Below are 27,065 nucleotides of genomic sequence, written 5' to 3'. Positions count from 1 at the left end.
ATTAACATTAGATATGTAGTTGGTTTCTTTATTCAGCTCCAAGTACTGTTCAAATATATGTAGAAAATCTCTTCCTTGTTTCAGTTGATTACATCCGAGTAAATTAATAAGTATACTATCAACATTATGATGTATTTCGTTCCGTTACCAAATAATATACTTGTCGATTAATATCCTTTCGTTAAATGAAGACAAGTTATTGGTCTAAAAAACAAATTTTTTCGAAGGAAGGGAATGTAGCTTGGGACATTTCGTTGAATTTTGTCCTTTCGACCGTAAGTTTTTGTTTGTCATTTCTACCGGAAATCAATTGTACTTTTCAGTGATGGTTTTTGAGAGTGTGGTAGCCGAAGTGCTAAACCGTACGTTAGGTAATTTTGTTAACAACCTTGATGCGTCACAGCTGAATATTGGTATATGGGGTGGTGAGTTCAATTTTCTATTTAAAGCTGAAATCGTTGTGATTTGCTGTTGTAGTTTTTGATATATTTTGATATGCATTGAAATGTTTCTCTTAAAAACCCCAGGATTTTAGAGCGATCTATAATGGTATACCATTTTATTATGAAAATAATCATTCTGTGTTTGCTAGTCAGTCGATGTACCATTCAGTTATCATTTTGTTAACCTCAATATTCCAGGTGATGTGAAATTAACTAATTTGGAAGTGAAAGAAACAGCACTAGATGATTTCGACCTACCAGTAAAATTAAAATTCGGTTACCTTACAAGGCTTGTTTTGAAAATTCCGTGGAGTGATCTCTATCGTCAGCCGGTTATTGCTGACATTGAAGGTACTTTTTTGATTCACTCGACATATATTTTTAGCATTTTCAAGTTTTCAAGTGGATTTTTTCTTCAGTGGATTCCTGCTATCATTTGTTAATGAATAATAAATTGAAAATTAATAAATGTTAGACAAAGCTGCGGTGCACTTTGTTACACAATCTAAATACATTGACAGAAGCGATGCTAGCTAGTTATAGCGTAAAAAAATTAAATTAAATCGAATGATGTTCATGTTTTACTTGTCTACCATTTCGTTAAGAAAACAGGTAGCTTTTGAACTGATACTTAATCTTGTGCTTTTATTCTAACTTATATCTTACTCATCATCGCTCATGAAATATCTCTATAGGCTTGAATTTAATTGTCGTGCCGAACAAAGGCGTCGTATACAGCGAAGAAAAAAGAAAAAACATGAAAAAGAGGAAAAGGATAAGGCACTTGCGAGACTTGAGGAAAACAGAAAGCGAAAAAGGAGTAAGTTTTGAAACTTTTTTTTATGTCTACAAATTACTGTGCTCGAGGTATGAATCATAGAAACGTAAACCATAATTAACTGAGGTCAAGCGGAGAACGGTTACTGTTGCGCCAAGGGAGATCCGTAGATCATATAAATCATTTTACATGAGAACCTACAGTTTATAAGATAACACATTTATTTTTTAGTTATAGAGTTTTACGAATTTTCCAGAACCGCCAGATTTGGCTTCTGATACATTCGCAGAGAAATTCATTGCTACAGTAATCAAGAACTTACAAGTCACAGTTCGTAATATACACATTCGCTACGAGGATAAGTACTCACATCGTAGTCGTCCATTTGTAGTTGGCGCTACTCTTGAGGGAATCGATTTCAAGGTATTGATGAAAAGTTGAACTGTAGACTTAAACTATATTACTGTTTCTGCAAGGAGTAATAAATTAGGGGTAGAATTTTCGAACTTGCAATGCACTGATATTTTATATATAGCAGAGATTTTTTTTTTTCACCCTTTTCACTTTTTTGTTCAAAGAGTCAAGAAAAGAACTCGAGTATGGTTTTATTAGAGTTTTCTTTATTCGAAAGACTAGGAAGTTGTGTTAAACGCAACGAATATGAACAATATCAATAGTCTACTTAATTTATGTTGAAAACTGAGTTGAAAAATACCTAACGAAAGTCAAATCAAAACTGAAGCGAGTGTGAAAATGTGCAGTGGATTACTGAGTTATAAAGAGCATTTTGCAGACCACCGATGAAAACTGGAATGAAACTATACACAAGGAGGTTGTGAAAATTGTCTACAAATTGGTTTCATTAAAAAACCTTGCAATTTATTGGAATTCTGGTTCTGAATTAGTGTCTGACTTGACTGATAATGCTGCAATTTCGCAAGCAATGAATGATGGTATCGTGGTTGGCAACAGAAAGCCATCTGGATACAAGTACAGTAAGTCTTTAATGGATTGATTTGGGCTTCCAAAAGTAATCTTTTCCGACACAGAAAGGTTAATGTAAGATTATTTTCAGAAAATTTGCTAGATTTAACGTAATTAAGCTCATCATTGCAGATCTTTTCAAATGTAGTTTTTGCTGTGAACAGTTTGGAAATTTTTGTGACGAATTTGCTTGATATTATTTGTTATCAACTAAACTTATAGTGCTGGAGCCAATTAACATGCAAGCCAAGCTTGCATTAAATCAGAAACCTGAAACAGATAGCTGTAATTGGAAGATACCGAAAATCAAACTTATTCTGGATGTGGATACATTGGCTGTTGCAGTCGGCAAGTTTCAGTATGAAGATCTATTATTCTTGTTGGAAGCACAAGAAAGATTCAGAACTGCTGCTCAGTATCTAAAGTATCGTCCACATTTGAATGACTATAAGGGTCATTATAGAAAATGGTAATTTCCTGAATTTCTTTTGGTTGGATTTTCTGTACAATAAAGGTGGGAGGCGGTTTGATATAGTTTTGAAGAATTTGGCTTATGCTGAATGTTGAAGGGATTAAGACTTGAGTAACAGCTTTTCATATATAGCGCTGTTCAGACTTTGAATACTTTTTTGTTTAGGTGGTATTTCGCTTACAATGCAATTGTTGAGGAAATTGTTAGAAGGCGAAGAAATAATTGGAATTGGGAAAAAATGAAAAAGCATCGGGAATCAGTGAGAGTTTATAAAGACGCTTGGCTCAAGAAGCAAACTACGAAGAACCTTAGCAGCAAAGATCGGAGTATTATTGAGGTAAACTTAGAATAAACAAGCCATGATTGAGAATCATCAGTACATAATGCTATTTCAGATATCATGATGATCCAAGTAATGATTTTAGGAGAGGCAGTTGAGATATTGAAAGCTTGAACAACAGCAATCTTCTCTGTGAAACTGCTTTAATTGCTCTATAGCGCGTGCTTATTTCTGTGATGTTTGAAATAGGCATGCCACTTTTTAGAATAATGAAAAATTAAAATAAACTGATGTACGAATTAGTCAGTTTTGCATCACAGTATAGGCTTCTTGCATCTAGTTTGGATCTCTTGTACTACTCTTTGTCTTGCTTAATAGTATTGTACATTACAATAGGTTGGATATATTGACTAGCATTTAAGCCATAACTTGTTTCAGGAAACTGAAAAGCATCTTGATGTGTTTAACCTGAACGTTGCTCGGCAGCAAGCTGATATGGAAATCGATAAGCGTGGTTTGAAGAGACTGGAAGATCAGCCACAGGGATGGGTAAATTGGGCTAAAAGCTGGTAAAATATACTGAATTTCTCCGAATATACTCTTAAATTTAATATTGTTTCGCTTTTTTTTTCTCAATTCGAAATGAAGAGAGGAAAACTTAATGGGACATGAATAAATTTAATTTCTATGTATTTTAGGTGGAGTGGTAGCGGTGATGTAAAAGAAAAAGAAGGAAGTATACCACCGTCATCAGGTGACATTATGACAAAATTTGAGGAAGCCTTGACTGCAGAGGAGAAGACTAAACTGTTTGATGCTATTGATTATCAGGTTTGTAATTTGCTTCTATTTAGAATTTGAACGTAAGGATTCAATGAAGGTACAAGAAGTGAGAGTGTGGATAAGAGTATGAACACAACATTTTTTTTTTATATATAAGCGGTCTTTTTTCAGGAAAATACCCCTCCAACTGATTACCCCAAACACTTCGTGGAAAATGTTGTCATCGCTAATTTGAATCTGCTTATGATTGTAATCGAAGATGCTTTGACATTGAAGTTCTCTGTAATTACCGCCAGATTAGAACATCGAGCATCAGCTCAAGCTATCAAGTGAGTAACTCGATTGTATTTTATTGAATAGGAAGGCAAATGAAAATTTACTGTAAAATTAGGAACTAACCTTTTCATACGATAAACAATTCATATGATAGTTGATGTTTTGTGCGATAATTGGACAAATAACGATAACTGTTCAAAAGCAAAAAATAAAAGAACGAAGTAAAATTGCAGTTAGTTCAGGATGAATTCACATCTAGTAACCTCATCAAAACAATTTTATTTTTTTAGCCTTAAAAGTGGTATAAAAAACGTAACAATGGATGGTTGTGGACAGCAGGTTTTGTTCGTACAGGATGATTCTATTGACTGGTTAACAGTGCTTGTCGAAACTAATCCTTTGGATCGTGATAAAGCTGGGTATGACCAATATATTAAGGTCGCATTAGCACCAACGGTATTGAAATACCATGCACCAGCTATTAACACTGCTATCGAAGCATTAAGACCTCCAGAAAGTGTGCGACTGAATCAGTAAAGTTTTTTGGTTTTACACTGTTAAAGATACATTATTTTATTGAATAAATCTTTGTTTTCCATAGCCCTGATGAACTATTTTATAAATAAAACATGTTTTATGTTTATAAGAAAGCAGTTGTTTTTTTATTTTATTTTAAAAGAAAACACCTGCCAAGTCATCATGAACAAAGACTAATTTTAGATTAACGGCAGCAGCAATGGCGCGTTACGAAGATGTTAAAGCACGTTCGCTCACAGGGCTAGCTCACGTTGTGGACACTAGGACGAAATTAATGCTTGACATACGAATTGCACCTGTAACAGTCATCATCTCAGAAAATGGAATATTCAATGAGGAAAAGCGAAATTTGATTGCAGATCTTGGTTTACTTACAATAACTACAATGGTCGATGATCCTTTGGTTGAAACACCGTTGCTTGGTGATGAAGTGTGTTTTTATTCATATCAGTTTGGTTAAAAACGATTTCTTGGTTATTTCCGCATTGCTTCGATACAATTTTCTACCGTTCTTGCACTGTACGAACGGGCGTAATTTGCTTTTCGTGGTGGTTTAATTTTTATTACTTCTAAGAGAATGAAGTGATGATGCTTTGTTATACCATGCTATTCAAGGTTTGATTATAATTTAAATCCCCATACACGTTTTCTGTAATACAGGTTTGATGTTGTCTTGTTAGAGCAGTCTTTTTCGGAGTTCATTTTTATTCTAAGGAAAATAATAAAAAGGTGATTTAAGAAAAATCTTCCCCTTTCAGAAGATCGTCATTTTTTTGCTGCAGTGATTTGTAACTTGCAAGAAACAACTTCGAGCACTGCTGTTTATTCATTTGCAGGAAGCAGAGCGCCGGGCAAAGTTGCTCAGTCGTGCATACGATAAATTTTCTGTGAGATTGACCAATATGCAATTGATATTCTCGGATAACTATCAAAGTGGAATGAATGCGAAGTTGGAACCTAAGTCGCATTTTCATTTACTGGAGCCAACTGGATTGAATGTCGCTTTTCATAAGTCATCCATCGATGACCTACAGCTACCCAAGTAAATTTCAGTATATATTTTAGATTATTCTTTCCCTTCTGTACCACGAAAATAGACTGATCACTGATAAAAGTACTGTTTCATGTCTTACAATGTGATAGCTGTAATGATTTACGGCGTTCCTTATCTCGCATTATTGTTTAGGTAACATATGTGTAATGTTTCGAAATCATAAGTTCTCTTTTTTCTTCATGATTGAGGAATTCATGAGAGAAATTAACATTTCCTTATGATTAAACAAAGTTGCATTCAGGATTAAAATAATGGGTGAATTACCTGATATTATCATAACAATCTCAGATGAGCGTTTACTGGAGCTTATAAAGTTGATATTAAGTGTTCCGACTCCTACTCCTGAAAGTGAAATCAACGCTTTGGGTATAGCTTTTCCTCCAGCTGAGGTATGCCCTATCGTAATTCATGTAATATAATTTTTTGTAAGCTTAAAAGAAATAGTTATAACGACTGTTGATATTGCTGCATTCGCTTTCGTCATTTTACGTCTCCTCAGATCAGAATCTCAGCGTGGTGTCATTCAGATATCACGTGAAGCAGTTTATTTTTGTAGTTTGAGAAGACAAAAATCAGAGATCTAGCAACGATGCACGCCATCATGGAGGCCAGTGAAATCTCCGAAGATGAAAAACATCTGGAAGTTAAGAAAAATTTGGAGAAGCAGGGAGAGAAGAAGACTAATATGCAGCAAATTCAACTGGAAGTTAATCTCACATTAAAACAGGTTCAGGTCTTCTATTTTCCTAAATTAATTTCCACAACTTTTGAGCATATGGAATTACTGATTTCTTTCGTCGTTCTTTATTCTACCTTTCCTTCGATTAATAGTCTAGAAATTTATATATTTGGAAAATTAGTGGAAGTTACTGTTTATTGCTGGAAGTTGAAAAAAAAATTTTCCGTTCTTTCTAATTGGCGCTGTTACATTCAAATTGTCATTGGGTTTCAATTACAGGTTCAAATTGTCATTGGCACTCCGGATGCAGTATTTTTGTCTGTTCAGATTAGATATTTGGGTTGTGGTTTGCAGATGCGTACATTTGATATGGTTGCAGTGGCTTATTTAGGTGATTTAACAATCGAACAACCGCAATATAAAAGTTTGGTTCCCGGACGTAATACATTATTTGTTATTGACAATATTCAAAGCACTGACCAAAATTTGCTTCAATTTAAGTACGTACAGGTTAGCATTTCACATATGTTTGCATACTGTGTAATTTTATATCGTGATCGTTTCCATCTAAATCACAGTTGCCCCGAATAACTATTAGTATAGAAATAAACATAGGGAGCACTTTTCTGTGTAATATATAATAAAATTTTAATCAAAGGGCATCAGTCAGCTTGTGATTTTCACACTAAAGCATTTGCATGCATGTCTTGCGAAAAGTAAGTTTACCTTTTTTTTTTTTGATTTTATATTTATATGTTTTTACCTTTAGGCAAACAAGGAAAGCCCATTCTTCGCAACCGAGTATAATTCTATGGAGCAAGCGATCGATATTTCTTTCAAACCTTTGATTGTATCACTTCACCAGGTTTATTCAAAATTGCTAAAAGAAGTTATTTCGAAAATTGCTAAAAGAAGTTAATTATGTTTTGATTGTATCATTTCATTTATCTTTATTTATCTTTTACCGTCGTGGTCTTAGATTAATAGATATAACTTTTTTTTTCTGATAATCAGAATTAACAACGAAATTGCTAAAAGAAGTTAATTATGTTGCGTTTTTCTTAAATTGAAAGTATTTGCAGTTACATTTAAGGATGCCATAATCAATCTGAAAAGGTATTTCGAAACACTTCAAGAAAAGATTGCTGAGTTGCAATATCAAAGTAAACCGGCACAAAATTATCAACGTGATGAAAGTGTTGCCGGAGTATCTGTAGGTGATGTCCCAATACTCCATGAAAAGAAAATGCTAATTTTGCGATCTTCAAGTCAGGAAAGGTTGGCATAAGTGTTTCGAGAATCAGTTGTTTCTCTTCCGCACTTTTACACATACTGATATTTTGAAACACCTGTTGATGGCATATTTTCATAAGATGAAAAAATGTTAAAAACACTAAAGTAGCCGATCATATTTTGATTTATGGTTTTGTGGAAAAAGAAACTCTTTCATGTGTCTCATTGATTTCATTTCTGTAAATAAGTGTTGGTTGAGGAATTAACTTCAATCAAAATTATGGAAAATTTTTTTTGAAAGAAATATCCAAGCTTGGCAGCAGTGAAGACATCTGAATTTATTTGAAACAATATTTTACAGCTTGGCTAGACCTTCCGCTTTCGAATCGTTAAAATTAAGTCATGTAAAGCGTGAACGAGAACTGGTGCAAACACGAAATGATTTCATTGTCAAAGTGCATGTAAATGCTATTTTTGATGCTTTATCGGTTTATGTTGGTTCAGCAAAATGCTTGGATACGACGTTAAACATCAGTCTTGTGAAGGTCGCTGTAACAATGCGTGTGGTTTGTTTTAAGGTCATTTTAGCCGGTAGATTTTTTTTATGCAAAAAAAATTGCATAGTTCAATTGGCACTTTAGATGATGTTGCCATTTTGCGGGCAGTGGTATTAAGCGCTTCCTGATAAAGGTTACTGATATTTTATTATTTGGCTTCTTTTCCATTTTATTTTAATATAGCATTTTCTTTTACATATATATATATACCTGTAATGCTAGACTAATAATTAAAAAAATGCAGAGAACATTGAAAATGGAGGGTGGAGTCAAAACGATAGCAATGGAAGACCGAACTGGAACAACAATCTACAAACATTTACTGGCTCTTTGTGAAGACGATAAAGAGATGTTATCATTTACTTTTATGCAGTACAATCGTACTGATGCTGAGAAACATATGCAACCTTCTGGTCTCGATTTTTTTATTAAATGCCGTTTTGCTCGTATTCGTTTCGTACTTCTTTTCCTTTGGCTTGAAAGAATGAAGGTAAGTTAATTTACTTTAACTGAAATTCTGCAAACACAGATTATTCGAATGAAGTTCGACAGGCAACATTTTTAAAAGTATAGTGGTATTATGTTGCCTTGCTTTGAAGCCATCTTCATTTATATGCCATTTTCTGGTTTGATTCGGGATCGAATAGAAGCTAGTCGCTAAAAACTTAGCTTATTATGCTTAGTTCTTTAATATTTCACCATTTTTTGGTAATATCTGTAGAGAGGTTTTTTCGATAACACCATTTGTTAGTTGAGTTTCAGTCTATACTAGCACACCGCTTTCAGCGTTTTGCTGTTCCATTTCAAGCTGAGGCAGCGCAAGTTGCAGCACAAGCGCAATCGTATGCATCTGTAAAGGCATCACAGGCTGCACAAAAGATTAAACATCTTATGGAAGAGTCACCTTTGAGAATTGGTGTAGATATTGAACTTGCAGCACCGACAATTTTGGTACCAAAGAGTACTATGTCGTCGAACGCTCTCTTTGTTGATTTTGGTGCGTCTGTGTTTGGTTTATTGCTCCGTATGGGATCCGATTGTTATAATAAAATTTACTTTAAGCTGCCAAGTATATAAAAATATTTGGCGCTTTTAATGTAATTGCAAAAAATCCCTGCTTACAACACATGTTAGACATTGAAAAACTCGACGTGAATGCATACTCTGATTAGATGATTTTACAATGCGTATATTCCTAAACAGAAAGTTTTTAGGTAAGCTTACTGCTATTAATTCAATCTCAGCGGCGCAGCATGAGCAGAGAGCAATTATTGATTCGATACAAATCAACTTAACTGATGTCTGCTTTGGCATGTATGTTTGCATTGTTTTTTTTTGCTTGAAGATTCATTTTAGAACGTTTCCATGAGTAAATGGGAAACTAAGAAATTTGGTGCAAGGAGAAGGTCAAGAAAAGAACGGTAAACACAAAAACATGTCGGATAGACAGCAAGATTTTTGCATAGAATTCCGAATCTCTTTAAAGTGTCAAATTAGAGGAAGATGAGCTTTAACCGAAGTCCTGTATTTAGTACTTGACAATATTTTGAAGTATTAGAGTAGCAGCTTTTCATCAGAACTGCAGCTTCTGTTTTCTTCCAGTGATTGATGATGCATACATTTTAGCTCACTTCTTTCGGAAAAAGATGTAGAAGTGTTATCTACCTGTCAAATTTTGAAGCCAGTCACATTTTCGCTATTAGTTTACCGGAATTTGTCTTTTGAATGGTACAAAACAGCCCCACAGATGCTCGTCGACGCTCACTTACCTATTATTGAGGTAATTTTTGCTAACTGGAAAGCAGCGTCGAAATAATTCTTGTTTATTGATTTTCTTAAATTCCTGTCTGAAATGGCTATTGATAACCATACATTAGAATCAATGTTGCTGATAATCTTGGATCTTAAGGATTTTCGGTATTCTTGGACATGTTTTTATTTAAAGTTATTTAGATAGAAAACCGATCTTACTAGTTCCTTGATGAAATGTTAATTCTATTGTAATCATCGCTAGCAAAGAAACTGTATCTTTACTGCAAATAAATGCATGATTTTTCCCATGACATAAAAGTATTCATTTCCTATAATCACAGCCATTTTATAATCCTAAATTGTAGATGGGCATGACAGAAGAAGATTATTCGACAATCCTGAAAACACTCAGTGGCAATTTGGCGGAAGGAAGCAAATTATCATCGGAGCCATCATCATCTGTAAATCCTTTGATTCGGCGGGAAAAAAATGTTGCGGAGAGAAGACAGGAATCTAAAGAAAAAGCTACATCAGAAAGTGATGGAAGTCCGCCAAGTGATTCCAAGGCGAAATCTTTTGTTTTCAGTTTCAAACTGGACGAGATCGCTGCAGTTCTATATCGTGGTTCCTCAAATTTGGTCTGTACTTAGGGAAATTTTTTTTTAGTTAGTTGATTTGACATACTGCACTTCCTTTTTCAGTAATAGTGAAGATTTCTTTTGTTAGTAATTTCTTCATTAGTAATTGTAAAATTTTGCAAGCTTGTTTTTTGATTGTTTTCTTTCATTGAAGATGTCTCCACAATGTTTTGATGGATTTAGTCAGTTTGATCGGATAAGTAGTACTGGAAAATGCTTTTAGTGAATGAAATTGCATTTGTTCATTTTTGTTCATGTCGGAATCGAGTGATTTCTTATCGCTACGCTATTTAGGAGAATTCAAAAGGTGAGATCGCTCGGAAGACAACAGCGGGTTTTGCAGCAATGAGACTGAAAAAAATTAAATTGAGTGGTTCAAAAGCGGAAAATGGAGAGTTGGACATTGCTATTAGCCTGGAAGTATTTGTCATGGATGATGAAAGAAGCGAAAAAACCAAAACACGGCGATTACTGGATAAAAAGGTGAGTTTTGGAGTGCCATATGGTGTAATCCGCAGTCAGTTCGCTTTTTTATTATCCACATCTGTTTATCATTTTTCCATTTCGTTAGCATAAAAATAGATCCCGAAAGAAATTTCGAAATATGTTTGTCCTTTCTATAATTTGCAGCCTGACAACACCGGAAAAATTCACAATGAGTTTGTCGCTGCTCGTTACCAAGCTAATGCAACGGGAGATAAAATCAGTTAATTTGTTTTGTATTTGTCATCATGCTTAATTTGATATGTATCCAGATTTTTTAAAACTTGACGGACATTTTTTCGGTTCTTTTTGTCGCGCCCCTAGCACTGCATAAAATAATGGGGAAATGGAAGCATTTTCACCTTTAGGTTAGTATCTATTGGTATTGCAAAAATTGGTATTGCTCTGAAATAAACAAAACTAAATTGAAAGGCTTTGACAATTTTCATCTTGTCTTCGTTGTCTTCGATATCAAATCCCACATTTTGCAGTCTTCTTCTCATCCTCCGCTTTCTTTCTGCGGCTTTGCCCAGAGTTTCTAGGAGCGCTGATGAACTTTTTCACGGTGAGAAAAACATCTGAGGAGTTAGCAAGAGAGGCTGAAGAAGTGATTATTCCAAATATTACACAAAATAAGGAAAAATTGGAGACGATTTCACCAAGAGGTTAGTCTGCACGTAAAAATTGGTTTTGAAAACTTCATTATGTTGCATCTCTTTCAAGACCAATACATTTTGCTAACAAAATCGAGCAACCTGTTAGCTAGCAAGTTGGCAGTGTGGTTTATCTTTCGACGAATTCAAGTAGTTCTAATGTTATAAATTGTCAGGCTTATTTACAACGAGCCTGTTTCAAAGGCTGTATTAGACCATTCTTTATACATTCCAAAATGGAATTTGGGGATTTTGACTAATTGTTTATAGGCACAGTGACAATGAACTGTACAATGCATGAAGCCGAAATTATCCTGATAGATGATGCTGTCATTCCTGAAAATTCCCAAGCATTGATTTTGTCGTTTAGCATTGATCTCAAAGCAAATCCGGTAAAGAAAACACATTTCGTGCATTAAGTTGAAGTCATATGAAATTCCCATCATTTAATATGAAAATTATTCCTCTGTAAACTTAGGAGAGAATAAGTGAAGCTGGCCGAGTGAGTCAACTGAAACATTATGACGTTGATTGGACTCAGAATAAAGGGAAAAGTTCTTACTTTCAGTACCTTTTCGTAAATTTTATGCAGTATCTGGAAGACTCTAAAATTATTTGTAGGACGGTGAAAAGCAAGTTATGGTCGGTGGCATCAGGAATTTACAAATCATAAGCACGTTTGATTACCAGGTAGTTGGAAAACTTCGTAAAAATATCAAAATTGACTGAAATCGAAGTTCTTACTTCTTTTTAATCATACTTCGCCGTTTGCAGCTCGCTTCATGAATGGCTTTAATTACGTCTAAGACGAAAAAGCAAAGCTATTTCTACTGTTTTCCAACATTCTAGGTATTAAAACGCACGGATATTGATGTTCAATTAACAACGGAACAAAAAACGTTGTCTGAAAATCTTGTAGTACATATTGGACAGTTATATTTAAAAATATCTCCCGCCATAATCCGTTTGCTGAGTGCTGTTTCTTCGGCTTTTTTATTAGCAGCTAATGTTAGGGTGAGTTCTTCGAAGGCTTTTATTTTTAATTTAAAATTACATTGAAAACTCTTAAGATATTTAAATTCTTTCTTAAAATGCATGCAGTAATCCTGCATTATTCTAATTGTGACATTTGATGAGCATTAGAACGCAGGGCAAATAATAAATGAGTGGGAAGGTAAGCAGCATATATGCTATTCACTTTTCTTAAAGTAGAAATTCTCAGGAAGATTCGTTTACTGCGCGAAAGACAGTGCTTAAAAAGTATCCAAATTATTGGGAGAAACGTAAAATCGATAAGAACAAGCACTGGTGGTTCAACGTGGTGGAGGAAAAACAAGATTTTGAATATGCAGTGGATGTTGCCGCTGCTGTCAGTCATGAACAGCAGGTAGATTTTGATTGCTGTAACTCAGACATCTTCTCAAGGAGATCTAAAAAGATGTAAATAATGAGTATTTTCGACAAGAGTTCTTACGATTTTGCACTTGATACATAAGAGAAAATTTAATGATAAAAATGAAAGGAGACAATAATAGGCGAGAGACAACGAAATGAGAAGATTGTGGAATATTAATCACGAAATATCAACTTATTGCAGGAACCATTTATTTCTTCATTGTTATTGTTCTTGTTTTAAATTTTTCTTTTCGACAACACTAACTTTTGCAGGGAACTATTACAATGGAATCGCTTATCGTCACTTTGGAAGTTGGTGTGGACAATAGAACGGTGCCGGTGGTACTTTTGGAAAGTTCGACGATGGTCACTGCGTCACAGTGGAGTTCGCTGTTGGCTGTCGATGCCGACGTGGAGCTTCAGGTAATTTAATCATTTTAATTTATTTCATCAATTCACTTTATTCTTCATTTGCCGCAAATCTGACATTTTGTGCAAGCTTCATTTGAAATACTTTTGTCAATTTTTTGTCCTTTTTAATTCTTATCTCAATGGTTTTTGCTATACATAAATATATTCAACTTGCATTTTAGATTTCGTATTACAATGAAACGTTCTGCGTATGGGAGCCCATAGTCGAACCGGTAGAAGTGGCTGATAACGTTTGGAAACGTTGGGCTTTGAAGGCTGAGGCAAGAAACCATAAATTTTGCTTCTTGCTATTTTATGCTTCGTGTTATTTTTGACCATCACTTCAAAAAAAATGCTATGTTTCCCCAACTGTATCGTCCTATATTCTTTGTGAATATGTTAGGGCATCCTGGAAACTTGAAAAGAAGTTGTTTGAAATTGGTGAAGATATAGGATGAGTTTATATGGAACTGTTGCTTCCATGCGTAGCAAAAACTTTCGCTCTCCCTCAAGATATCTATGATGTGAATATAAACTTACATCCTATCAGGAAGGATACTATATTATAGAATGAATTGCGAACTTGAAAGTTGCGAACTTTGCAGTTGCGAACTCATAGTGAAGATGAGCTGTCAGTAAATGATACGTCGTCATTGTCACAGAAAACTATTAATTTGAAAGCATCAGAATTGCTCAACATAACAATAACAAAATCACTGATTTTATTATCTTACCATCTCATGGATTCTTTCGAGAGAGCTGCGAAATTAATTTCACCACCTATGGGGCGAACTTTGCCAGGCAGTAGTAAATATCTGATATTCAACAGTGCTGGCATTTCAACCAAAATTGATAACACTGAGACACTGATTGTAAGTTATTACCTGAACTTAGGAATTTTTCACTTTCAAGCTTAGTCCCTTTCGTGTTTTCTATTAACATGAGCCATCCTGTTCCCTAATTCATCAGAATTTTTTTACAGTGGACATTAATAGTCGACTTATATCGAGGGTGAATAAGGAAATCTATTTGCGTTATATGGACAATATTTCTAATTTGTTTCGACGTCTCGTTTTTTCTTCTTTCAGCTTGAAATAATTTATAGATCAGCGCTGACGGACTACCGATTGACGCAACGCCGTGCACTTTCGTCGACTTAAATATTCCCATTGATCTCAATGAAAAGATAGGGCCCACACAGAGCCAGAGTACAAAAAAGGCGGAGCTGCGCCTAATTTTTGATGAAATAGATGCAGAGAGATATGTAAATTTTTCTCTACTGGTTATCTTATTTACTTTCAGCATTTGTCCACGGGATGACCATGTTTATGATGAAATTATTTCTATATATTTTGGCTATATGTATTTCTTTCTGTTCTTCGAGCATTTTTTGAAATACAGGTAAACATAATGAGATCCGAATCGAGAACTTTTGAACTCCCAGTGAAAAGTGGTAGTGGAAAACAATGGAAGGTGGTTGTAGAAACAAAAGTGGAAAATATGCGACGACTTATTTACCTTCATTCCATCGTCCAGGTACGAGTTACCAAGCTTATGAAACAGTTAGGTTATCGGCTTGTTAATCCTTAGGAAATAGTTATAAGCCATCAGCAAGATTTCCTTAGTACATCGAAAAAATAAGTTTTTGTTGCACATTCATAAGTGATATCTGCTGTTAAGAATTTCTATATATTTTTGTGACTTACATATCTCTCCTTATTTCAAAATATACTGAAATATCATTTTGTAATATCCATAAAAAAATGTCTATATCAGAGAAATATCTATCTCAGTTTTCTAACAATCGTATTTATATGCTTTTGATTGCAGTTCGTGAATCACTTGGACATACCTTTCGAAATTCATTCAGTGCGTGATGGAAGACTTGATTTCTGTGGTATCGCAACAAAGAGTAGTGAACCACTTGATATTGCTCTTCCGTTATTGTACACAGCTACTGGCGAATTGTTTATCAGACCTCACGATGATGCGTTGGTTTCTTCATGTTTCTTCCTATATTTTTCTTGACATTAGCCATCTGATGAGAATCAACATTCCAGCTATGAGATGAGCAATGAATCAGTTTGCTGGAATAAATTTGAAGACAAGGCGCGGTACATAGTGCGGTGTGATCTATCAGAAGATATGAAACAAGGCTTGTTCGTAGCTCTAATTGTTGAAGAAGTACCACTGAAAGCAGAAAGAAGCAGGAATTTAGACGACACCAGTTATATAGTGCACATTTTTTCACCTCTCACTCTGCATAACTTCTTACCTTTTCCTCTACGACTTACTTCTCCGGTGAGCTATGTTGAATCAGATTAGTTTCCGAACAACACTAATTGTTGATTGCAATAGAAAGACCACGCACACATATACTCCACGTTAGCACTGAAACAAATATCTCCAACCTAAAAACATAGTTGTTACTTGAATCAGTTCGGTTAAGGAATGTTTGAAAAGAAGATTGAATAGCTAAACGGTGATCGAAATCAGCACTTTGTCGATTTCAGATACAGAAGGAACTATCTGGTGGCGAAGAAATCTCATTGAACATTATCCCAGGACAGAATTTCAATTTTGAAGTATATTTTCTAAATTTCCTAAAAGTCTCTTTTGTATAAATCATGTAGTTTTTTTGATCGATTCAAAATTCCACACTTTCGTGTGTTTAAACTATTTAGTTTACAAACTTTTTAATATATGGCTAAAATTGACTGTTTTGTTCATTAGGTGAGTTATCGTGGTGATCTCTATGTGACAGAGATGCTTTTCCCTGTGGAACACCAAGATTTAATGGTCATTACACTTACATCTGGTGAGAAAATCTTGGTAAGTATATTTTTATTAGCCGTAATTGGTTCCTTTCGGAACTTCTGAAGGTACAATCAGTATGTAATTTTAATTGTATTCTGAACTGTGAATTTGATAGATTCGAGTAAAAAACGTTAATTTGTTAAGTTGTAGAATTTTGGTATTCACTGGACAATCGCTCATCGTAAACTTGATGCTGAAGTGTACGCACCCTATTGGTTCGTTAATAACACCGGAAGAATTGTGAAATTTACGGTAATGATTTTAATACTCTATGCTATCATACTTTGCGGTATCTCCACTTTGTTTTTCTATCAGTTTTGGATTTAGAGTTTATTAAAATTACGACGACGGTACTTTGGTACTTTGGCACGTGGTACTTTAAGCCTTCTTTGTAGCGAGTTTGTTTATTGAAAATATGTATGTATTTTTTGTTTTGGATTCTTACTGCAGTTTTATCGGTGAGGAAATTAGGCCTATTTAGGAAAGCAGTGAAGGTATAATTGGAAAAACTACCAAATGCGTACCGTGTCAAAAGGGAGGAATGGAAGGCCAGGTACAGTAACTTCCTTTTTACTCCTTTTGCACTTTTCCTTTTTTACTTCTTCTGTACTATCTCATTCTCTGTAGACTGCATGGATGTAACACGTTTTTGTTTTAATTTTAATTACACGGTGGAAGCTACTGAAAAAGTACACATTGCGGTTTGTGAATTTATTCACTTGATACTTTCACTGAGAAGTTTCAGTAGAAGTTAATATTTAGAATAAGGGTTGTTATGTATCGAGCTCATTTTTGTAACAGGAAATCATTTTATATCCAGTCTCATTTTCTTCGGTTAGACCGAACAACCAAGTTTGGAAATATTAGGAGAATTGGAAGGGGAAAGGAGTGATTAAGGACTTTTTCGTTTATGATTTCTAAATATCTGTAATAGTTAATTTTTTTGGTTGATTCATACTATTTGGGAAAATTATGCGCACCTACTTCTTGTATCAACCTGTGATCCTTATTTTTGCAGCACTTTTTCCAGAGTTCAATATTTCGACTTAAAATGACATTGTTAGGACTTCATTGATAAAATCGAGACTGATTTTATATTTGAAGTTTTGATTAACTACCGAACACTTGTTTACCATTATATTGAATCGTTTTATCAGCTATGAGGTTTTCAATTAATAGTAGTGTAACTGTTGAGCCGTTGATCTGTCCCAGATATGTGATTTTTCTCTGTTTGTTCCGATTATCATAAAACGATTCATATGCATTTTTTCTTTATAGTACTGTGATGCGATAATCCAGGAACCATTCAGCGAGCCTGCTTTGTTACCACTGGATGCCAAGGATTTTTTATCCAAAAAAAAGGTGACCACCTTTTGAAATTTCGGAGTATTGGTTCTTTCAATGGTAATGAAATGTTTATATACTGATTTTCACTTAAATATTGATATTAAATGTTTTAAGAAATCAGAGGTGGCTTATCTCCGAAAGTAGTCAAGAAGTTCAAAATCTTACCTACCATTTGGAGTCCATTTTTAACATGGGAGAATGGTTTTTCCACAAACCATTCTTTTATTTCCCGTATAAAATTTTGACTGATTATGCTCCAATAGTATCTTTTTTCTCATATTTCTTGAATTACTCCTTAAAAGTAGTAATTCGGTATAAATCTATTACGACATCGTTTGCATTATTTTCTTTGTTGAAAATGATGCAATAAGCGTAGATTTCCCTAATAAGCAGTTTGTACGATTTGTTGTTGCACATAGCTGAAGGGATTGAAACATTTCCTAGACATATGTATCAAAATATATTTTTCGAAAGAAGTTGAGAAAGACGACATCGTTTGCGTTGGACTGCTTGTATAATTTAATTGTTCCTGGTCGTTGTCGCCACATTTAGCAAAATTTATGTACACTTATGTATTGTTCGAATGTTTGTGACTTGCCAATATACAGAATATTCCTTTTGCCTACTGAGTTTTGACTTTCTAGGCAAGATTATCATTGTTCGGAAACTACTGGACGAATGAATTTCCACTGGATGCGGTAGGAAATTCGGGACGTATTGGCTGTAAAGATGAAAGCAGTAGTGAGCAAAGTATTTCGTTGCAAATAAGTATGTGTCAATCGGGCTTGACAAAGGTAATCACGTTCCTGCCCTTCTATTTGCTTCACAATGAAAGCCGGTTCCCGCTGGAAATAAGGGAATTTGGAGCGCAAAACTGGGTTCTAGTTACATCTCAGGCAGTAAGTTTATTTTGTTCTCTTTTAAAAAATTAAGAACTTTCTAAATAGCTCAAATCGTTTTTCATCGCTTTTCAATAATTATACTTATCACAAATTCATTTCTCCTAAACCTGTTTTATATAATGCTTTGATTGTAGGCCTAATTCGATACTCGGGGGTTAGCAAAGTTCTTGCTGTTTTCTAAATTTATTTTAGCATGTACCACTATCTCCGCAGTTGATTTTATCTCTGCTTTAGAATCATAGGAATGGAAATCTTTTGCAGTGCATTGGTTTTTGGCCATCACAGAAAGAAAATCGAAAATATGCTGTTGTCAGATACGGTGGTACAGCGGAGGAGTCAATATTATTTCCGATCACGGAAAGTTTTGAAGGATTCTGTCAGATCGACAACGATGTAAATCCATCTCTCCGCAAATTAATGAAAGGCACTCTAAAAAGATGCATATGTCTTTGACTTTAGCATCATTTCCTCATAAATTTTTAGCCACAAAGAAATTGATTACTATTACTAATTCCACTTTTACACTTATGCATTTCAACGGGTCATTAAATATTTTTGAACTTTGATATTCTTGCCGTTTACGTTGTTAAGTTATAGTATCTCGGTGTATATGTAACCGTCACAGTCTGCGAATCGTCTTCGATTATCAAACTTGAATCGTTTGAACCAGGAATGGCTCCTGCTATCATAATGAACGCAACGAAAAAATCAGTGGAATTTAATCAGAAAGGTAACGAATTTATATGTTTTTTACATCCCTTTTCCTTCCACTTTTGTTTCGTCTTGACAGTTTCATATCAACCTCTTCATCCTTTTTTGTATGCAAAAGTTCTAACTCGAATTTGTAGGCGCTCAATCAAAAAAGATACTGGGTCCATGGGAAAGCTGTGCATTTACATGGGCAGATGTGATTCGTGATCGTGAACTGGAGTGGAAAAGTGGTGATGCCAGCCATATGGATGATTTGATCCGGAATGCATTCGAAGATTACCGACCATCTAATTCAGACTGTGCTCATTATTACTGGGTAGGTGGATCTGAGTATCTTTAACTTTCACCAGAGTTTAAGTGAAAATTTTCCACTTTTTTTTGCTTTCGTTTAGCGTCTCACGTGTAAAAAGAAAATTACAGCCGCTCAGGTGGAAGAAATCTAAAATAATGAAGGAGTTCCTGTACTACAGCTATTTTGTCACTGGATATTTTAGGACAGAAATGTACTTTTTTTAAAATGCTCTTTTGAGTATTTTGTTACATCCAGGGCAAGTCTTGCATGTTCTATTCCCGACCTTCTTGCGAATTCCTCTCTTGACATTGAGCGGTTCCTTTTAATTTCTCTGTGGATTTAAAGTTTTTTGAACTATATTTTTGCGTAGGTATCATTTTTGAACGGACGTCAACGTATATATCTATTTACTGATGATCTGGCGGTAGTGACTACTGCACACGAAGCTTATGAAATTGAACTTCCTACACTGTCTGTTGAAATATCTCTGCAAGGTATTGGTATTTCAATAGTGGACAATTTTAAAACCGAAGAAATCGCATATTTATGCATCGCATCATCAGCTATTATTTGGGAGCAGTTCGTCAAAACTCGATTCAAGTTTGTTTCTGAGAATTCTAGAAAATCTGGACGTCAGTACCCAAGTTTTGCAATCTTTTCATGATTTTCTTCATGGTTTAATTCAGAGGTAGCGTCTTACTTATGCCAACATTGTATTGCTAAAATGTAATATAGGTGTACATTAGTAAATTTATGTTACTTTTTGTTTTTTTCATTTAGTAAATTCATGCTATTTTGAAATTCTTCATTTTAACTAAACAGATTTTCAGATTAACATTTTACATGTTTTTTGTACATTGATTCTACTTGAAACATTAAAATTTTTTAATACAGATAATTGCAACAACATCAGATGAAAAATTACGAATTTTGAAGAAAACAATGCTTTTATGTTAATCGCCAAAGAATACATTATTAAGTAATCAAACCAAGCTGTTTTGATGATAACGGTTCAGTCGATTACATTAATAAACAAGCAAGATACAGAACAAGTAATACTCGTACTTTTCATGAGCATCGGATCTATAATAGTGCTTGTTTCCAGGTCATTCACAATTAAGCAGATGGAAACAATCGAACACGCTTATCAAGCATGGCTTCGAGATCGCTTAGAAGAAACAGTAGTGGTGGACAAACTAGAGTTTGATTTCATACATATGAAATTAAAGAAACAAAAAGATTGGGTATAATTTGATGCATTGGCAGCTGTAGACAATTTGATTTGAACAGCATAATATTTGGAACATCTTTTATTTAACTAGTGGTATTCGCAAATTCTGTTTAATATTTATTTAGTAAATTTACGTTATTTTTATTTTTTTTTGTTTAATAAATTTACGTTATTTCAAAGTTTTTTATTTTAACTAAGCGAATTTTCAGATTGACATCCGGCGACAGTTTCAAATTGGACTTTGGATGCATTATAGGCAAACTCCTCACCAATCGCAATTCCATATGAAGGTATACCTGCACTTTTTTTTATTCGTATGTTAATGTGTATCCTAGTGCCTTTTATCCATTTGTATTTATATAATTTTTGACAGCATATATAAAGTAGTATTTTAATGATCAACAACCGTTAGTTCAATCTTAGTTTTATCTTGTCAAGCATCCCAACGACCAAAAAGCATTTAACTTAATTCCTATCATGTTTCGGAAGAATGATACCGACTTCCTGCATTTTTCCTTATCCTTTTTACTATATGTTTGTCAGTAATTCTCGCTTTCTTAATACGGAAATATACCTCATCCGTAACACTTCCGTAACCTTCTACATTTCTAAATCTTACGGAAAGTAGAATTCGAAAAAAAAAGAATGTTTTGAAGCATTCTCAAGTTTTGTCATCATTTTTATCGTTTGTTTTATTTCTTTAAAAAATTTTTTTAGCTAAATCATCTACAGATCGACAATCAGTTACCAGCATGCGTATTTCCTTGCGTGCTCTCAGTTGTACCGCCACCAAGATCTGTCATTCAAGACAACGGTAAAGAGAACTATTTTTATATTATCAAAAATTGATTATTAACTGTAGACGATTTTTATAAGGTTTGATGCATACAGGGTGTTCTTTAGAGTCTTATTTTGATTATAGAGATGGACAAAAAGATTTTACTGATAACCTGTGTTAGTAGAGTCGATTTCTTTTCAAAGGATTTTCAGCTCCAAAATCTTTCTCCGAATTAAGCTACATAAGACGAGAATCAGAACACAGCAGGATTGCGCAAATAAAATATCTTCATCTTTTGGTACAGGAGTTTGCAGTGCAAGTTGACCAAGGTTTTGTAAACGCAATATTGGATTGGATATCCTCTCAGGCTGATAGTAAACCATATACGGTTAGAGTCTTTTTTCACAAAGCACAAAAGTAAGTAAGTAAGTAGGTGCCTTTCATTTTTTGTATTTTGCTACCATAATTTCACATGTACAAGTACAGCATCGAAAGTTCTCGTTTTCTTGACTATTTGTGTTTTTTAATTGTGGTCAGAAAATTGATTGTAGTTCCTTGGATTCTCCATAAAGAATGTTTTATTTCTTATAAAAAACCTGTTTGAGGATATCTCAAATTAGGTTGCATTAGAAATATTACCTGATGTGATGAGCAAATGAATTTCAATGCAATATAGAACACAGTAATAGTGTTTGCAAATTTTCAAACTGCAAAGTGAAATAAATCGCGCAGTGTACTGATCTTCGTAAATTGCTGCTTTTTTGCAGAAAGAAGCTTTTGTAAAAGATTTTGAAATGACGAAAAATCAGTTAGAAGTGTTTGCGGGAATTACGACAGCTTCTCAACAAGCAGCGTATTATGAAAATTTGCATATTTCCCCACTCATGGTGCGTGCAATCTTTCCACAAAACTTTAGCATATTTTATCATATTTTATCGTAAAAAAGAACTCTATTCGTGTAGTTTTTTCTTGAGAGGAAGTTGATATTTTGCTAAATTTGGCTGGGGATGCATTTTAATAAGGAAATTAACATAAGTTAAAAGTGCTAAGTACTTTCAGAGTACAAGCATTTTGAGCCTATTATTTCAGGTTGTTTTGAGAAGGAAAATTGAAAGCCTTGTGGTCTTTTTGTTTCAGATAATAGCGTTTAGTGTAATTTTTACAGATACATTTGTCATTTTCACAAGGTGGCAGTTCTGGTAAGCAACTGAAGGGTAAGACTTTGAAGTCAAAAGAAGCTGTTCAACTTCCAGTTCAGTCCGAATTTATCAATGTTTTCCTGAAGAGTATTGGTGTAACAGTGACGGAGATTCAGGACGTGGTTTTCAAGTACGGCGATTTTTAAATTTTGCGTTTTAAAAAGTGTCCAGTCTCTTATTCACTCACTTGCCATTTCCTTTACATGCATTCTTCTGATTATTTATTTTAGTTATTATAAACATTAAATTTAACGCATGGAGTCGAGGTTTGTAATAAATATAAGAAACAACTTTTTTATCTACGACGAAAGATGGACAGAATTCATTTTAAGATAATTTCATAAATAAAAGTTTTCATAAATAATTTTATAAATAATTTCATAAATAGAATTCATAAATAAAAGTTATGGTTGTTATCAGTCGAAGTCGTTCTTTGAGAGAAACGTGTTGGACGCTACAGCTATTTGATTATTGTTTCTCATCTATGTTATTTCTCGATAAATAATTGGAAGTTGCGACGCTTAATGACTCGATTCTATTTTGAATTATCTTTTCTTAAGATTGGCATTCTTCGAGCGAAAATATGCATTCTATACAACTTCTCAGCTGCAAGGCGAAATAACAGGGCACTATACGTCGCAGATCATTAAGCAGCTTTATGTACTTGTTCTGGGTCTGGATATTCTTGGAAATCCGTTTGGACTTGTTCGCGACCTTTCATCTGGAGTGCAGGACTTCTTTTATCAACCATTCCAGGTCACTTCGTTCTCTGCATGATTTATTTTTATATTCTTATGTTCTAATATCTTAAGGGAGATTTCAATCATGAGATTCTTATGTTTTAATTCTGCAATGGAGACTTTGCTATACGGCGATTTCTTTATCTGTGTTGAAGCAAATCCGCATATCCACTCGCTGATATCCTTTGCTTCTCGTTTTAAAAACTATTTGTCACGAATTCAAAAAGCTGCCACACAAATGTAGAAACGGTTAGAGCGTACTCGTTCATGCTGAAAGAAAGTAGGGGTTCTACACTGGTGACTAAGAGAATTCATTTCAAAAAATCAGAAAAAAAAAATTAATATGACCTTCTCATTTTAAGATTTATAAAAGAGTTGAGGATTTATTATCATTTGTGTTAATTGTAAGAAAAAGGAGCAATCATTCTTTTTATTTTATATGCGGAAAGAAACGTTTTAGGGAGCTGTTCAAGGACCAGAAGAGTTTGCTGAGGGAGTCGCTTTGGGTGTTAAAGGCCTTGTTGGTGCAACAGTTGGCGGTGGGGCTGGAGCAGTTTCGAGAATTGCTGGTACTCTAGGGAAGGTGTGTTTTCATTTCCTTTCTGTTTTCAATAAAATTTTGGCATGTTTTCGGATGGATTGGCAATACGAAAACATCGAATATTTAAACAAATAGAAGACCTTAAGCTTATGACTTCAGATTCTGAAAACGCTGTCCTTATAAAATATTAAAAATTGTGAAACAAAAAAGTTCCTGCAATTAGATCTTTATCTGCGAAATTACGGTATATAATTACAAGAAAAGCGAATTTCGAAACAAAATGACTGTTACAGAATGCTCTTGCTGCATTCTTGAACATAAAAATGAGTTTTAGGGTGTAGCTGCATTAACTCTTGATGAAGAATACCAGCGTAAACGGCAGCAAATAATGAATCGTCGTCCGAAGACATTTAGTGAGGGTGTGGCTCGCGGTGCTAAAGGTGTTGGGCAAGGTTTTTATGATGGCATTTCTGGTGTTGTTTGCAAACCACTTGCAGGTGTTTTCCATTTGTGCTTATAGAATGTTTATAGCAATTTTAGTGAAATGAGTAGTTTCCTTTCCTTGTTAATGTTTGTTTTTGTTAAAGTGAAGCTCATTCCTAAAAGTCTAGTTATATTAAAAGTCTCAAACAAATCAAAAGTTACGTTGTTTGGCATCTCCAATTGACAAAGTAGTTTTTTTTTAGAATTATTTTTAGGCGCTCGTACTGGAGGAGCTGGTGGTTTTGCGAAAGGACTTAGTCTCGGTTTGGTTGGCATAGTTACACGTCCTCTATCTGGAGCTGTTGATTTTGCTAGCAGTACTTTAGATGCTGTGAGATCGTTAGTTTTTTTCGTAAAATTGTTTTTAAATGCAGTCTTTTAAATGAATTATTCCGTTGCATATTGTATTGGTGTGCTACCCATTTCTAGTGTAAATTTATCATCACTACATATCATTGGATCATGATTTAAAAAATTACTTATGATCTAATTACTAAACATTCTTCTGGTGCATCTGTAGTATTTTTTTTTAATGTTTTTCTCGTTAGGTACGTTTTTTGACCAGTGAGTTCAAGGACAGACAGCTAAAGTAGATCGTAAATAAATGTGGTTCATATTTCGAAATAATTTGAGTGCAACGGTTGGAACTGATGAAACGAAGTCATTGCGTCCACCACGGGTCATATTTTCCGACAATATTGTACGACCATACAGCCAGAAGATGGCTGTAGGAGCGCAAATATTCCGTGTAAGTTTACGATGTTTTTTTGTTCTGAACTCCATTTATCCAGCAATATCATTAAATACCTATGGTCGTTATGTTCAGAATTACTTCTCCGTGCGGATAGTGTTTAGATCTTCCTATTAAGTATTGTTGTAAAGTTATGCTATAGCAACTATGAAAACTTTATGTGTCAGCTTAACCATACTTCCATGTAGCATGCATAACATGAATAAGTCCTCATGTCTGTTGTTCACACCGTGCTATTTATGAGGCTGGACTCATTGGATAAAAGAACGGTCGACAGCTATAAAGTATTGTAAATATGTAGCGGTGACACTTTGTTTTCAATTGACAGTATTTAGTAGAGAAGCAGTGAGTCATTGGGCAACATTATGCTTTTTATCGAATAATTTTGTCGTAGAAAAGTACTATAGACTCTTTATATCGTCGTAATATATATATTTTGAATATTCAGGAAGCTGATAATGGTTCCGTAGCTGACACCGATTATTTCTTGGCACATGCACCAATTTCTGAGAGGAGCCTATTTATTATTACAGATAGGTTGGGATTTCAAACTATTTGATTAGCTGAGTTCATCAACGATATAATTACCATTTTCAAGAAGTATGTTTCCACAAATTAATGGAATTTGAAATGCTGCGCTACAATTCTTGGAATGTTGAATGATGCATATTTCATCAGGATAGATATTTTTTTTGGACTCAATTACTAACAAAGCGTTCAGCAAAAGAGTAGTATGATATTGAACAACTATTTAGACAGTTGTGGTCGGTTTTTACGTGCATTATAAACAAATGATTGCAGGCGTGCGATGAATGTAAGAAAAAGTGATATGGTTGGTTCCTGGAATATTGAATGGCAAGTTTTATACACGGAAATGAATAGACCAACGCTTTCGGGTAAAACGATCCTGATTGATTTACGAAAGAAGCAGAAAGGTTTTCTCAGATTGAGCACTTTAGGTGGAAGAGTGGTCGAACTAATAGAGCAGACATCTGCAACTGTTAGTATTTATTCGTTTTTCAATTGAAATTTCCATTAAATACATATGGCACTTTTGTTCGTGAGCGTTTATTAGGGATCAGAAAAAGATTAGTTAAATAAGCCAGTTCGTATCGTTGAACTGTCTCGGTAAGAGAACAGAATATGCAGGACAGTGATGCCTTGGAATACGCTTGTTGTCTGATCTCTGCTCTGTTAATCATGACAGTCCTGTCGTATCTTACTTGCTGCAGTAGCAGTTCGGTTTTAGTTTTCTTTTTTATGTTTCTACTTTAAATTTTACAAATTTTGTCCAATTCGCATTAGAAATAAAATCGACCAAATTAATTAAATTCTGCACAACTGTTTTGTTCAGTCACTTCGCTGATGCTATTTTCAGGAAATATACAACAAATTATTGCTAGCTTATGAAATTGAAGTTGGTGCTAGTTAAAGAACCGTTCTACTTACATTTTCATCTTGAAGGCTTTTTATCATGCATTCGCTGCAGAAGCTGCTCCTATCCACTCATACTTCATAGTCTGTGTTATCGCGATGATGGTGCATCGAAGACATTACAATTTTAATCCGATAGCTATTTTTGTTTATTTGTTTATCATTTTCCGATAAATTTTTAGCGATTTGTTTGATTCCATGTTCTTTCTGATGACATTTTTGAGAGAGTGAGAAACTCAGTGGTGGATACTTGACCATTGCCAGTTTTTTAGAGGATAACCACTTTCATTATAAGCAAAACATCCTTCGTACTTGACAGCCTGTTCTTTACATGAATGGTGGTTCTTCTTGATGATCTTCATTCCGTACATTCGTTGGATCTTTTGTTTTGCGATAATATCTGTCGAAAATTGGAAGGATATGCATAATAT

General features: G+C 34.4%; 1 protein-coding gene across 1 annotated transcript; it reads left to right on the top strand.

Moving 5' to 3' along the window:
• Positions 1-317: 317 nt before the first annotated feature.
• On the top strand, positions 318-27,001 carry LOAG_00740 (hypothetical protein). The gene is made up of 62 exons (XM_020445537.1): positions 318-425; positions 642-794; positions 1,139-1,263; positions 1,459-1,644; positions 2,015-2,216; positions 2,428-2,674; positions 2,843-3,014; positions 3,396-3,526; positions 3,656-3,788; positions 3,912-4,069; positions 4,307-4,549; positions 4,737-4,983; positions 5,390-5,595; positions 5,849-5,996; positions 6,164-6,334; positions 6,566-6,796; positions 7,056-7,151; positions 7,380-7,564; positions 7,881-8,085; positions 8,321-8,566; positions 8,863-9,073; positions 9,291-9,390; positions 9,703-9,856; positions 10,194-10,466; positions 10,761-10,949; positions 11,097-11,172; positions 11,441-11,614; positions 11,873-11,994; positions 12,224-12,292; positions 12,452-12,616; positions 12,825-12,989; positions 13,271-13,420; positions 13,591-13,689; positions 14,014-14,280; positions 14,514-14,672; positions 14,810-14,944; positions 15,239-15,399; positions 15,469-15,709; positions 15,922-15,993; positions 16,142-16,240; positions 16,376-16,477; positions 16,707-16,778; positions 17,504-17,587; positions 18,217-18,471; positions 18,736-18,867; positions 19,072-19,204; positions 19,323-19,501; positions 19,848-20,077; positions 20,583-20,721; positions 20,918-20,998; positions 21,426-21,522; positions 21,699-21,874; positions 22,254-22,373; positions 22,652-22,815; positions 23,246-23,441; positions 23,886-24,008; positions 24,301-24,463; positions 24,665-24,788; positions 25,083-25,197; positions 25,649-25,737; positions 26,002-26,200; positions 26,579-27,001. Exons 1-62 carry the CDS (start codon positions 326-328, stop codon positions 26,630-26,632), a joined length of 9,693 nt encoding a protein of 3,230 aa, XP_020304014.1. The 5' UTR covers positions 318-325; the 3' UTR covers positions 26,633-27,001.
• Positions 27,002-27,065: the final 64 nt, after the last annotated feature.

Source organism: Loa loa (assembly GCF_000183805.2).
Source record: "Loa loa unplaced genomic scaffold supercont3.178, whole genome shotgun sequence".
Classification (NCBI taxonomy): domain Eukaryota; kingdom Metazoa; phylum Nematoda; class Chromadorea; order Rhabditida; family Onchocercidae; genus Loa; species Loa loa.
This window is presented reverse-complemented; position numbering and strand designations above follow the sequence as displayed.